The following is a 15,170-nucleotide window of genomic DNA, read 5'->3' as shown; positions in this document are numbered from 1 at the left end:
AAACAGCAATCAATAATTTGACACGACTTGGGGCGATCGACAAAGGCCCGAAGACCACGAGGATCTTTACACGTGCAGAAAATAGGGGTACGTGAAATTGAAATAGTTTTGAATACGGTTAGGAAGTAAGCTGGAAAGTAGAAGATATGTGGAAATGGATGACCACCAGCTGAGGATGGATTTTAGATATATATTAGATGGGATCGCTGTAATTTTTTCAAGTGCATCCGGCATCGTTTGTCGGTGTCCCGTTGTTCCAACTGGGTCTTGAAGTGAACCTGGCTGTGATCTTGGAGCTCCGTGTAGATTTGTACGACTTTTGCGACATTTTGTATGAGGCGATGGATCGATCCGTACCGATCCGCTCCTCCCTCCCCCATTTCTGCACTGATCCGGATCCCGTCCCGCTCCCATGTCGCCTGCTATGTACAACATCAAGTTTTATCGCTGATCGTGATCATGTAATTCCAGCCCACGCATGCGCACTCGGCGCTCGCTTCGAAGGAATCAAGTTTAGCGCATTCTTATTCGACTGAGACGCAGATGGAGCTGAAAATGGAGTTGGAGTTGGAGATGGAGGCTTCCACTTCGGCTCCGATGCGACTTCGACTGGAACTGGGACCTTGTGACAGATGGTTGTGAGGCTTCAAGGCATTCCCTCGGATCGCCCAACCCAGCTCGGCCAAGGAAAGGAGCCGAAAGGAAGGGCAAGGATAGGGCAGCCAGGAGCAGGAGGGACTGGTTTCTCCTCTTCCCTTGCACTTAAAAAAAAATCATTTATATTGGAAAGTGTTCCTTAAACGCATCTGTTCATAAATGGGGAGTTCACTTCTAAAGGGATTCAGTTAACTAATCGTAGGACATCATTAGGTTAATTCTTTCTTAAGCTATTAATACAATATTTTATTAAGTCTGAAAATCCTTAAATCCCTTTTCACAGTGCAGCTAGCTAAAGCCTGTGCGATATTTATGTAAACTGGTACTTGAAATTTGAAATCATGTACCATTTGCCTTGAGACTGACAACGATACTTGGGATGGGTCTGGAGACTGGGGATTGGGGACCTGGCAGTCGAAGTGGAAGTGGAGCCGGGCAATCGATGATCGTGTCCCTGAAGAGGAGAACCTCCGATTGAGGCGGCACAGGAAACGAGCATTTAAAAGCGCGACTATCGAAATATAACGACATTAAGCCGGGGCTTTCATTTAAAGGAAGCTTGTGTCAATACGACGGAGTTTGCCTTGGAATGCGCAATCGCGATTGCAGATCTTTTGATGGCGCCGCCATTCAGGATGATCCAGGGATCCAGCAATCCAGCGAGAGATCATCCTCGCGACGATCATCATCATCCGTAAGCCGGCCACTAAGCGACATAATTGCTACCGTGGGACTGAGGATCGCTGGTCTCCAGACTCCAGACTCCCGTATCATTAAATGCCGCGATCCTAATGCGCTCCAATCAAACACACACGAAACGAGCGTATGACATGTTTGTGCATTATTAATCACGATAATATCTGTATAAATGGTAGAAAACTGCGAGTCACGGCCAAATTGCAATTTAATGCAAAAATAAATTGCACTCGGTGCTGGACTGGCTCTTTCCAGCAGTTTTTTCCTGCTTATTTCGTGGCCAACCAACCGGCAGCCGGAGAGCTGGCAGCTCCCATGATTATTGGTCATTTACTTGGGCCGTTTAGCGCATTAAGTCCGAGTTCCCCCACTGGATACTCGCGTCTGGGGCTTTGCATAAAGAATAAGGAAATAATTGACAGTTGAAAAGTCTCAGCTATGATTGCGGCTGTGATTCGAATTGTGATTGGGTTTGCTGTGCCAGCGTATTTTCGGATTCATCTGGCAGCATTCTTCTCTCGCTCTTTCGTCTGCGATTCTGCGGCGATGAGATGGCGTGCGAGGAGAATCATTTCAATCAACTGGCTGCGCTTGGGGCTGAAGAAATCAACGCGTTGACTAATGGCCACAATTTGCAAGTGCTAGCAGGTTGATGCACTCGAAAAAATCTCCACTATTGCAAATGGATTTTAAGTGTAATAATTTCCAGGAAACCATCTAAAGGTGTTTCAATGTGACCGCCAATCCAAAGCCTTTTAAGATCGTTAATATTTTATAGATTAGACCATTGTTTCATATTCCTTACTAGGAACTCCACGGTTTCCTTAGATGTCCAGAAAACAGCTGGCATATGATTCCTTATCAGGCGATCGCATTCCTTTTATGGCCGCCGATCACGTTTGATTTTAGTGAATTAAGGGATGTCCGTTTAAAGTTTTCGTTCCTCTATATAATTCGTACAACTAACTTGTAAAAACAGCCATAATATGAGATTTCTTCTTGGCAAGTTCATAATATATACATATAGCTACATCTGTTACTTGTGCCTAAATCTATATTTGAAACCTTTAAATATCTGTCAAAATTGTTCAGTTTCCAAGGTTAAAAGTACTTGGCAAAGCCTGCGAAATTTCCTAGGAAGAATCATAAACAACTACTTGCAAAATTATATAAAAAAACGAATATTATCAGGCAAGAGGGAGCTGGCACGATCGGCGAGAAAGAGAGACCAGGAGGGAAAGAGAGGGCGGGCAAAACACCCACTCAAAATCAAAATCAAAATCAGGCATATTAACCACAGGAACCGGTTCTCTCTTTCTCACCTTGCACGCTCTCCCGCTCTACCTCCGATTTAGGTGCGTGTGTGTGGGTGAGAGCGGGAGTAAAGGTGCTCAGAATACACAGACAAAACGAGTTTGCACCTGGCCAACCTGAATTTCTCCCGCTCTCCGCTCGCTCTTTTCGTGGGTGATCTTGTGGGCCACGCTCTCATCCGCTCTCGCAGGGAGCGATCACCAATGGCGAGAGAGATGTGGCGATCAACAAGTGAGCGCAGGTCCGCGATATGTCCGCAGAGCAATGGACTTTTAGTTATTCCGTGATCTTTTACCAATATTGTGTGCAGCGACGGCTGATCGACGTCAAGAGAAGAAGAAGAACTGGCAGAATCAGAGAAAATAAACAATATTATATATACGTACATATATATACATAGCTCAACACGTGTGTGTGTCTGTGTTGGTTAAGACCGGAAGTTGCATTAAACGGAAGTTAACTAATAGTAACTGCAGATCATTTTAAAGGTCGATTGTACCCAAATTACTCGCGTGTGCTAGCCAGCAGAGCTACCATATTATTTCAGTTGAAAAAATCGAAAAAGCGTGCCTGCCAATTTGACTTAACTTGGCTGAGACTGCACTTTGTTGTTTTCGTTTTTGGCCAGACGTCAAATTCGATTTTTATGACTTTTGAAAGCGTGACTAAGACGTGATTTATGATGGCGTGTGGTTTTTAATATTCATGTGGACGCGCTCCGAACCTCTCAACCTGCGTAGGTGCGCCAAACAATAAAAAATACAAAAAATCACCACGGCAACCAGCAACACAGCAACATCGCTGCCCCGAGGCTTTATCCCGATATCCAGCTGAGTGTGTGCGTGGATTCGACTTTTTTATGGAGGCAGTTAAGCATTTGAGTGCCGCTGCTGCTGCTGCTGCTGCTGCAGCTGCAGCTGCAACTTGCAGCGATTCGCCGGCCAAGGCAGCAGCCTCACCGGCAGCAACCAACGATATTGCAGAGGCGCTTGGCGATCTCAAGGCAAGCGCAACAGCAGCAGCATCAGCCAGCAAGGCAGCAACATCGAAACACCACAGCAACAGCAACCACAAGCCAAGTGCCACAGCAACACCCACAGCAGCGCACAAGAAAAGCGAGAGTTGCAACAGCAACGGCAACAAGTGCGCCGCTGCAACATCGCCGATCGGCAGTAAGACCAGCAACGCAGCCATGGCAGCTGCAACAGCAACGGCGGCCGCAGCAACCAACGATCTTGCGGCGGCTGCTGCGGTCGTTCTTTCGCTGCAAGGAACCATGGTTAGCAGTCTGCAGCAGGCAGCCCTACTGCCGGCCAATTCGGCTGCAGCAGCAGCTCTTAATCTCCAGGCCCTGGAATCGTATTTGGCGCTGCAGCGACTCACCGGGAAATCGGATGTGTTCCGCTTTTCCAACAGCAACACCAGCAGCAGCAACAGCAACAACGCCACCACCTGCAACAGCAGCAGCAGTGAAGCGGAGAACAATGCCTTGCCCTCGCTCATCGATATAGCCAATATAGAGCTCAAGTCGAGCTGCTCCTCCAGCTCCTCGGGGGAACCTCCTCTGACGGCAGCGACAGCATCAGCCGCCGCCACATCCTCGCCCAGCAGTAACAACAGCAACTCCACCAGCACACCAGCAACATCCAAGTGCCTGCCTCTGCCCTCCATTGGCACCGTTAGTGCTGCAGTGGCGGCTGCTGCGGCTGCCGCAGCAGCTGCTGCGAGCCAACAGGCAGCGCTGGACTGCGCAACAGCCGCAGAACTCGCAGCAGAGTGCGACATACCCTTGCTCGACGGCGAGGATGCACTCTCCTTCGAGGCGGGAGACCTGGACAGCAGCTATGGCAGCTTCATGTTTAATCCCTCGGCCTTCAGCCAGGCGGAAACGGACTCGGCTCTGCACTCGCTGCAGGCCACCATGTACCAGGACAAGATGAGTGTCATTTCGGGAGCGGCTGGCGGCGTAGGAGCCGGTGCGGTAGGGGGGCTGGAGGAGGCGGGCAGCTCGGCGGCGGCAGCGGCAGCCCAGCGGTCCAAGAAGCAGTTCATCTGCAAGTTCTGCAACCGACAGTTCACCAAGTCCTACAATCTGCTCATCCACGAAAGAACGCACACGGACGAGAGGCCCTACTCCTGCGACATCTGCGGCAAGGCCTTCAGGAGGCAGGATCATCTGAGGGATCATAGGTAGGTCACAAATAGCGGATAAGCTACTCGTATAATAAGAATGCTCCTTCCCTTGAGAACCGTCCATATATTTCATTTAGTTTTCCAAAAAATCTAACCCACCATTCTCCTCATTCATTCCTGTAATCTGCAGATATATCCACTCCAAGGAGAAGCCCTTCAAGTGCGCCGAGTGCGGCAAGGGATTCTGTCAGTCCCGCACTCTGGCTGTCCACAAGATCCTGCACATGGAGGAGTCGCCGCACAAGTGCCCCGTGTGCAACCGCTCCTTCAACCAGCGTTCCAATCTGAAGACCCACCTGCTCACCCACACGGACATCAAGCCATACAACTGCGCCTCCTGCGGGAAAGTCTTCCGGCGGAACTGCGACTTGCGACGTCACAGCCTGACGCATAACTTGGCCGCCGGAGTGGGCGGTGTGGTGGGTGGCAACCTAAGTGATCTGTTTGGCTCCGGCTCCAGCTCCAGCTCGGAGTTGGGCTTGCCCACGGGCTCCGCCAGTACTGCAGCATCCTCCAGAGATTTGGTGGCCGTCAGCGATTGATCTTCCTCAGCTGATTCCTCACTCTTTGATACCCACTCAATATAATAAAATCTCAATTGCAGCTCTCATGAATACGAATCCCTCCATTTCGTAATCGTAATCTTAGTACGACTAAACAGCATTTAGTTTAGTGTAAGTTTAGCCTTAGCTACTTTGGTTTAAGCCTTGGATATTTGTGACGTAAGCAGGAAAGTTTGACTTTGCTTAAAATAACTTTAGTTATTAAGTTAAATTGTGGACTCTTAATGTACGATCGAATAAAAGACAATAGCTTAAAGGAAATTGTGCACATGGCTTTTTATTGTTGAGTTGGGATTATGGTTCCAGAAAGGTGTTCCAAGTATTAATCTTGGGACTAAAAAGAAAGCTAGTTGCATCATCCTTGAATATTCCAGACATTTACCAAAGGTAGTTAGAGTCTGAGTTTCTAAATGCCTGTTACTCACTTGAAAATTTCAAGAATTTTCCAAAACGTTTTTCTCACCCTTTCTACCTTTCTACCGCTTCGATTCCACTCTTGCACTTACACTATTTACGCACTTGTAGCGAACTAAAATCAAATATTTGTACCGATGTTTATCGCTCAAGTGCCAACAAGGGCAATTAATGTAGCATTAAGGTGCACACCTTCAAACACCTCTTTCAACAAGCCTTTGACAACAAACACGATCGACAATAGTGGGGCTAAAACAAAGAAATGCCCATATTTTCCCACCACTTCCAGGCTGCACCGCATTTCCAGTCAAATAATGTCGTACAAGCCGGTGGACAAGTGGAGCAGGCGCTATCTCATCAATCGAAAGTACCACCCACTAGAGTGTGAGATATATAGATATCGGGGCACCCCATTTCCCACACAGGAACATCCAGATAATTCCGGGCGTGTCCGCTGAAAGAGCTCGAAAGAGATTTTATAGCGAAAAGTGGGCAGTCCATTCCAGAACGAGGGTGGAGCTCCAGCTCCAGACTGCCACAAAGTTTACAATTTTTATTATCGACTACAAAAAGATGCGGCCATAACGACACAAACAACTACAGTGCAGTTCAAAAGCGAATGCCGACCGCGTTTCCTTCCACGGCCATCTCACCCCTTTAGCTTACTTTTATTTTCTTTCCTTAACTCTGACTCTGACTTCCCGAAAAGATCGCCGCGTTTGTCAATCGTTAAACGGATCAATGTAAAGCCGCCTGCAATGTTGTCTTTATGGGGCTGTTGCATTTCCTGTGCTTCAGCTGCACCAAACCAAACCAATTACAACGATCAAACAACAATTATGGATGAGTCCGAGCTCTGCGTCCCAGTTTGGGACCCATTCCCATTGACCAGATCCCGCGGCTCTGTGCCGGCTTGTTTGCCGTGGCCAGCCGGCTCCTCGGCCCCACCTCCAGTCCGCCTCCTCCCCCTCCAAATATTTGCGCGGATATTGTTCTATTCAATGGAACAAGCGTGCAAGCGACACTGAGAAAAATTATGAACAAAATTGAAAGCAACTTTATTTTATTTACTCAACGCTACTGCAATATGGATAGATAATTCAGATGCTGTATATTTACAAACAAGCATCCAAATTATCGTATCAATATTCTTCAAAATAGCTTAGTGCCAACTATTTCTCTGAGTGCACTGGCATCTCCCATTAGTCCAGGCTCTAAACAGCCTCCAAAGACTGAGAAACGCCGAGAATGGAGCGTCTCTGCGAATTGCCAGCAATTTCACACTTTATGCGCGACGGCTTCATTTCCACAGAGTGCCTCCACTCCTCGCGACCCCCTTGGGAGTACCCTAGTGCCACAGGCTATGTCGTAGTATCCAGCTCATCCTCCGGCCAAGAGTAGGGCATTCTTCCCGAGCGGCGCGTGCGGGAAGAGCGGATGTTTGAACGCTTTCGAAGTTTACGAACGCTCCAACGTCGCTCCAACCGGCTGTTGGACCGTATTGATGGGAAAATTATGAAATTCATTGTTTGTGTTTGACTAATAATTATGACAGCAAACGCATTGTCGTCATAAACGCGAGGGGACAACCCCGAAAAGGGGCGGCGGGGCGATGCGGAAGGGGCGGGAGCGCACTAAATTCGCTTTGAGGTTTCCGCACCGCCCCAGACAAAAAAAAAAAGAAATGAAAGAGGAAACAACTCTGACTAACTTTAATAAGCCCATCAACGGCAAACGACAACGCGGCAACATTCCACCTTCGATCTGCAACACTTAATGTAAAAACGACTACGCCAAAGCAACATTACACGGAGGAAAATTGGGTATAAGTATAAATTACACTACACGAATAAATAACATCAAAAATAAGTTTTTAAGAACTTTTAAAAGTTTCCGAGTACTTTCCAGATAGAATCTACTATAATCCATAATTTGTAAATACGAGAAATAATCCTAGTTACTAACTATTAGTATTTTCTTTCGGTGCACCAACAACACCAACCAACAATGTTGTTGTCTAGTGTTCGAGGCGTGGCCGTTGGAAGATTCTTTGAAGTTGGCTATTGCTTTTGGTCAAGGTGTTATTGCGTTCCTGCGGCTCTGGCGATGGAGCGGGGGGGCACGATGATGGGGCCAATGATGATGGCCAAGTCGAGAAGAAGGGAAACATTTTGGTGCGTTGTGAAATTTTGTTGCGTTTCCCGGAACCAACGCAAAAAAGCGGAACGTTCTCGTTGTCGTCGGTTGTTCGACTCCTCTGGCTCGGTTATTTGGTTGTTTGGCCATCGGTATCGGTTGTTCATTTGCCGTGGCGTTGTCTTTTTGGGGCGAATGTAAATGTCAGTGGGCTGTCGGCCGGGCTATTTGGTTATTTGGCCACTCTGCCATTTTGGCTCCGGCCAGTTAGTTTGTCGGCACCATTTGCTTTATGATTTGATGTATGTGGCTGTCCGTCCGGTCGTAACTACGCCAATAATTCTGACTCGGCCGCATCGGCACCTCAATGGGAACGAATCCGTGTTTGCTCAGTGCTAAAGTACGCGCCAGCCACGCACTGAACTCAATTTTGCAGAGTTTCTAATACTCCACAAAAAATATGTGATATCTTCAGTTTGACTATTGTAAACTTTAATATGTTAAAATAAACAACAATTTGTCATATTATTTTTTTCTGTGTGGGAAAAGCGCTTCTTACTCTTTTTTGGGCCAATCGCTGGCGTTCAAGTGTTCGAAAAGTCTTAAGTATAGTTTCTTGCAGTTTGCTGAGTTGAAAGATGCGCCAGAACTGAAGGAAACGTAAATTTCTGGCGGCGTTCTTCTGCCTAATTAGGTGCCATCTCGTAAAGATTTTCGCATTTCTGTTGGGGCACTTTACGTGGTGTTCAGTATGTTTTTTTCTTACACAAAGGTATGCGGTAGTTAAAGTACCCAAGCATTTCTGAATTACCCACAACAACTTTTAGAAATGTACTACATAAACTTATCAGTCTATAAAATATATTTGCTCAATATAAAAATAAATTTTCCCATTTTTAAAGACAACTTTGGTTCCGATTAGTTCATTTTGTGAATTCCCCGAATTCTTTTCGTAATCCTACCCCCAAATACCCCAACTATGGGCACTTACACACACAAATGACATGGCAGCTGTCTCCTAGACACCATGTCTCCCCATTCCCCACCCCCTGCTCACACTAACCCACCCGTAAAGGCCCTTTGACGACCGACAAGCGATCATAAAGCCAGGAAAACTAAATTTCTGGAACTGCAGTCGCCGCCGCATCTTTGTGCCAATGTCATAATACAGAAGAAGAAAAGCTGCCGAAAATCGTGCAAGTGAATAGAGAGACCTTGCTTATAAGGTCCGCAGTTGTTGGGCCCTTGGAGGCATAGAACTCCTCCGACGATAGGAGAAGTGGTGGAGGGAGAGCCCAAACGGTGTCCCCAAGTGGTTATTAGATTTTATTGGACGGGACACTTTTGCCGACGGGGAGTTGGGGCCATTCCACAGAGCTCAACGCTTCTACAGAGTTCTCTCACGTTGCGGCAGAGAACTGAAGCATGCATATGAAGTCGCAATACACCGGAAGAAACTGGTGTCATTTGGAGTTATGAAAAATAAATTCAATCACTTACAGTAAATATTCACAGTTGCATATGCTACGATATGGGCACCAATAGACCAGAGTAGTATTAAGTTTTTTGATACTTTCTGAGATTACTTTCCGCCCATATTTTCCGGTGTATTCCCATATGCCAGAACGTATAACTCTTGCGCGATGTCGGTTGTTGGATTTTATTGCAGGCAGGCGCAAATGCAAACAAATGCGACAAATGTCGAGTGTGCACACATATTTAGAGTTGTAATTGACAGTCGGACGAGTGCAGCGGGGTGGTCTCCTCTCTTTGGAGTCCGGCACAGGGCTCCACGCTCCGCACTCTCCGTAATCCGTACTCCGTACAGTTGCCCGGCACTCCGTGCTCACCGGCTGGCACTGCGTATTTGCCCACGGCTTGTTTGACAACTTGCCGGGCACGTAGCACGGAGCAGTCGCTGGATCGACTTGTGTACTACAACATTCACAAACGTCAAACCACACAACTGGACTGTACACTGAAAGAAATGGGTTTAATTTGCTCAGTATAGTTGCTAAGCAATCATAAGCAAGGGATCATAAACTATCTTAGGCAACTGATGATAGGAAGTGTATGTTTAATGCTTCAACACTGAATAAAATTAGTACGCATAATACTGATTTTCCTAAAAAGGAATAATCTCTTCAATTATCGAGAATAAAATGATCTTCTAATTGGCCCTATTTCCGCCCAGTGCAGTGGAAACCCACCTCGCTGAGAGCGAGAGAGCCGTGCAGATAGTGGTCGAGCTTATCTCCCCTCGCCGCCCACCGCCCACCGACCAACACCCCTCCTGAGCCACTGCAGCACCCCCTTCGCCAACCCTGGACAAACACTTTTAGGGGGGTTATATGACTTTTCGGAAACTGATAAGCTCCGCTGAGCTGCAAGCTAATTGAGTGACGACTACGAGTACGCGGTTAAATTAAAACGAATCATTTGCAAGCACACCCCTGAGATCCGAAAAGCCCCCGCCCCCGCCCTCTGCCACGCCTCCGCTGAACACAGCCACCCCCACCATTACTGTTATTTTATTTTTTTTTTACCACGACTACTTCGTCGGCAGTCGACGATGATTAGAACCAAAACAATCAAACACAACACATCAAAGAGCCGGTGCCGTCAATTTGTCATTAACGTAATATACTGACAAGATTGCTTTGCACGGATATCGCGGACGTTAGTTGACTGTCGTTATATGTAAGCCCCATACCATAGCATACCATACCATAACATGCCGAACCATACCCCTTAGTATTTGTCAACAAACACTGAGTTTAGCGTCCGTCAAGGTGTTGTAATACTGTTATGGTCGGCTATTTTGAGAGTCTCTATTAGTGGGGGCCAGTTGTAAATTTCCGTTTTTAGAGTGAAAAAAAATGTGACATATTTTCGTCGTTGGGTTTAGGTAACGTGGCTGAGATCTTGTTTGCCCAAGGATTAGCAATTTGTGTGGGATTTTTCTAAGTCATGAGTGCTTCGAGTGGAACTGCAGTGGGGAAATGAATGTTTGGTGAGTGATTAATGCGTCATAAGTGCTGATTTTGGATGGATGGTTTCCTGTAGAAAGTATTTGAACTGTAAAACCATCTTTCTTTGCCGCAAGCATCGTAAATCCGAGTAGAACATTCACCGACCCATTGATCCCCATACATTTAACTCCTTAACTCTTTTCTAAGCCGACAGTTGTGACATGATGGCGCTCACTTAATGGTTAATTAGGTTGAGTCCCTGTTCGACGATTACGACACCTAATCACAAGGTAAGCTCCAGATGAACAGCTATGTACATATATGAAAAGAGAATTATGATGAAGAGCCGGAGGCCACACTCCAAACCCCTTTTCATTTCAACATCAGACAGAGTAAAAATGAAGTCTAAGCCGCTGCAGACGGCAGATAATCTGACGCAGAGATACATTTACACTCGGAGATACTTTCTATCGTATATAACTCTATATCATAAAGTTGTTTACTGGGTAGAAAAAGGGATGGTATCAATTCCAAACCATAACATATCCTTAAAACCCAACAGATGCAGCAGACAGGCGACCAGTCGACTCAATTATGGTTACGTAAGCCGTTTTGCGTTCAAAGATCAACGAAGCATATAACTAAATATATAACCCGGATTCCGGATTCCGAAGTCCGGTACCGGTAACCCCGACAACCGTTTTCGGATCCCTTCGGGCTGCCGTTGACAGTTCACGGGGCACTTTAAAGTGCCCATCTCGAGTGGACACCTATATAAATTTCACGCTTATCAGCATTCCCTTTCAAAATGAAAGGGGACAAATTGCTTCCCCCATTTCAACGGCCATATATCCTGTTCCTATTGTTGCTTTTGCTGTTGATTAGCTTAATAATTTGTACCCACTTCGCACCCCATTTCCACAATTTCCCTTCCGACGAAACGGGGGATGTTAAATGATCTGCGGATGGGCGTGGCATGGTGTAGATTACCAGCGAAACAGTTGCTACTAATGGATGGTTATGGTTAGAACCGGGGTGGATTGCTCTCGGCTCGTCCATCCGGGATGTTTTTTCTCGGCCACCATGCTGGGATAATTGAATAAACATTGAGGCGGGCCGGGCAGCGTTAATGCTTGAAGTTTGCCAGGATTTTCATCCAGTTACCAGTTAAAGTGATACCCATCGCAGCTTTTATCTTCTGTAGCCAACGGGGGCGTCGCAACCTTATTTCAATCAGGATTCGGGCAGTGTTTTGCATATCTGAAATCGAAATCTTGTCTGACTTTTGGGGGAGGTGACCTTTGAATAATGAAGACTCTGCAGAGAATCTTTTGATCTAGATGGGATAATCGAGTCGTTACGAGGTATTCAATTTGTAAAGGGAATGTTTGCATTGTTTAAGGAGTGATCTTATATTTTTAACTAAAAACTCATGCCAGTAAATGTTATCGTAATTAATTTGTTGGACTTCCATGGACGACTAGGAACGAAGAAGAGAAGCGTGAAATACTTTGTTTTCCACCTGGAACACCTCTTGCAACCAAAGCTTCTGATTCTGAACCCGATTTCTCGATCTCCCTCTGATTGATGATCCCAACACGCGACTTCTTTGTACTAATAAATTCCCAGCAAAATTCAGACAAAATTCCAGGCCCCAGAGATATGGTCACCAAACAGCAGAGAAACCAAATGAACCCGAATCCGAGTCCAAAGTGTGGAGAAGAGCGATCATCAATGGATCGGGCAGAGCGGCTCTTCCGGTTGGACATTGGGACATTTGACATTGACAGTTGCAGCCATAAATAAGCGTACAATAATTCTGTAGCCCTTTGTTTGAGTGTAAACAAATTAGAAATCACACGGCCACAACAAAAAAATTGACCACACTTGGCGAGTGTGTGAGCTGTGTTTACTTAACCACTGATAACAAAGTTGAAACAATAAACATTTTTCTCGCACAACAAAACACACAAATCCACTTAGCCACGCGCGTAGAAAGAAAGCCACCGATGAGAAGAAAGAGCCGGACCACCGGGGCCAAAGGAAGAAGAAGCCAAAAACAGAAGACTCAAGACAGCAGATCGACCCAACTCGAGAAGAATTCCACATGACCGTGCGGTGGTTGCGTTGGTGGTTCCACTGGCGTCACATAACCCAAGCGAAACAGACGGCAATTTATTGATGAGTTTATTGCAACCACTTGAGTGGATCGGGAAGAATCCGGGGGGAGACTGCAGAATGATGCTCGATGATGTCTATGTCGTCGAATCGGCATAATCATCAGTTGATTCTTTGTATGATTTCTTCGTTTTTTTTCGACTGCGGGGGGACACAATTTGTAAATTTCGTTTTATGACAACGCCCGCCACGTAAAATAAAACCATCTGCGGTGGCTTCGTGTGTCTCCGCTGACAAGCGAACCCTGCACTTGGAGAAAAGTCTACTTAAAACACCTAAGTGGCTTGAGAATTTCATAACGAATAATTCCACTATTCAATTGAATATCTACGTAAAATCTACTGATATGACTTGAATGATGCTATTTTCAATATAACAACATATTAAATCTGTATTAAGAAAGGTTCCGATTAAAAACAGAAGAATATGCTTCCATTTTAAATTAATCCTACCACTTATATTTCCAGTTTTAATCGCAGTGCAGTCCAAACTTGAACCAAAGACACGAGAAGATGGAAACAAAAATGCTAATTTAAAAAATTATGAGTTTCGTTCGCTTTTGGTCACACCTTAAAAATGCTAACTTGATTTCAGCTGAGCTGATCAGACCCAACTTGGGTGCTGTGTTGTTGTTATTGTTGTTCGGGGTCTCGTATTATTTTGGTAAGATCTTGGCGTATACGGTAGGTCCAGCTCTAACTGTTATTTATCGTTAGACAAGACAAGCGGCAAGCTGCCGCTGTTTTTGAAACTCGTTTCCCTTACCCCTTCAGAATGTGAAACAAAGATGCCATATTTATATTGCATATTTATGACACTACAAAGATATTTTGGTGACGAGCTTTTAACAAAAGCAAAAGGCATTCATGATTTTCCAAACACATGAAAATAGAACAACTAAGATGAGCATTACAACAGAAAAACGATTTTTTTTAAGATTTCTCCAAAATTTGACTCAAGGAACCAATTATTTGTACTGCAAATGATCCAAGTTAACTATCTCCATCACTCTGTTTTTAATTTTGAAAAAAATTTTTTTTTTAATTTTCACTTTTTTTGTAAGGGGTACCATCATCATTTTTTGCAAAAATGGCCAAAAAATTATATTTTCAAGTTGGAATTCCACTTTATAGGATATTTTATGGCGAGTTCAACGAGATATGACATTCCACTCTTAGACAACTATTTCAATTGTTGTGATAAAAAAACAGAACTTTTCAGCGAACAAATTGATTAAATTGGATATTTTCGAAAAGTATTTGTGCTATAACTTGATCAGATTGAAGGATTGTATTTTATACGGTCAAAAGCAAAGAGTACTTAACTTTACTTAACCTAAAAGGTACGCTTGTGATCTACATCGATCCATCCATCCGACTTAGCCTCATTCAATCCTTCTGCGAATAGGCGGCATTGAGTTGGTGAGTGAGTGTTAAAGGCAAATAATGTTTAGTACTGCACAAGCGTTGTTCCGTGGCCCTTGGTTTTTTGTTGCTGTTTGGTCTTTTGCCGAAAATATGATTTAACTAAATTATTACCTGGAGCACACCTTAAAGTAATACAAAGGCACCAGCCACCACCAGCCGGCAACAACAATAAAGGAAACGCTTAATTCTGCATTGTCTTATTTATTTTGCCATTTTTATTTTTGCCTTTTTTGCGAGGGGTGCTGAACTGAAACCAAACTAAACCGAACCTAACCGAAAGATGCACCTTCAACCCAACCGAAACCAAAACCAAAGCCAAAACCAAATCCGAAAAGCGAGCGGGGAGCGGGCTAAAATCGCGGGAGGAGGGAGTGGCCCCAGTGGAGCAGTCATCATCATAGTTTCGCTGGCTTTCTGTCTTGCTGCTCGTGGGTGGGTATCATACATTTGAGCAAAACGCCCCTCCATCTCCATCCAGCTCGAGAGAGATATGGGGAGTCTGGGGCCGCTTGCTGGGTCCGTTTTTTCCACATATTTTTCCGTTCATTTTTTCCTTTTTTTTTTGGTGAAGCAGGCAAAACGCATCACCATCACAATGTGCCATCAATAAGTGGTAACAG

The 15,170-nt window shown here is 45.3% G+C and overlaps 2 protein-coding genes and 1 long non-coding RNA gene across 3 annotated transcripts; 1 reads left to right on the top strand and 2 right to left on the bottom strand.

Annotated features, from left to right (window-relative positions):
• Positions 1-2,938: 2,938 nt before the first annotated feature.
• LOC6613260 (protein sister of odd and bowel) lies at positions 2,939-5,684 on the top strand. Its single transcript, XM_002037701.2, has 2 exons — positions 2,939-4,857; positions 4,991-5,684. The coding sequence occupies exons 1-2, from the start codon at positions 3,527-3,529 to the stop codon at positions 5,400-5,402; spliced, it is 1,743 nt and encodes a 580-aa protein (XP_002037737.1). The 5' UTR covers positions 2,939-3,526; the 3' UTR covers positions 5,403-5,684.
• A 1,262-nt stretch (positions 5,685-6,946) lies between these two features.
• Positions 6,947-7,632, bottom strand: LOC116803566. Its single transcript, XM_032727380.1, has one exon. It carries the CDS (start codon positions 7,361-7,363, stop codon positions 7,199-7,201), a length of 165 nt encoding a protein of 54 aa, XP_032583271.1. The 5' UTR covers positions 7,364-7,632; the 3' UTR covers positions 6,947-7,198.
• An 811-nt stretch (positions 7,633-8,443) lies between these two features.
• Positions 8,444-9,861, bottom strand: LOC116801615. Its single transcript, XR_004362125.1, has 2 exons — positions 9,474-9,861; positions 8,444-9,391 (listed from the first exon to the last, which is right to left on the bottom strand). It is a non-coding gene; the product is annotated as an uncharacterized LOC116801615 (long non-coding RNA).
• Between the last annotated feature and the right edge of the window lie 5,309 nt (positions 9,862-15,170).

The sequence above is a fragment of the Drosophila sechellia genome, chromosome 2L (genome assembly GCF_004382195.2).
Source record: "Drosophila sechellia strain sech25 chromosome 2L, ASM438219v1, whole genome shotgun sequence".
In the NCBI taxonomy this organism is placed as follows: Eukaryota; Metazoa; Arthropoda; class Insecta; order Diptera; family Drosophilidae; genus Drosophila; species Drosophila sechellia.
This window is presented reverse-complemented; position numbering and strand designations above follow the sequence as displayed.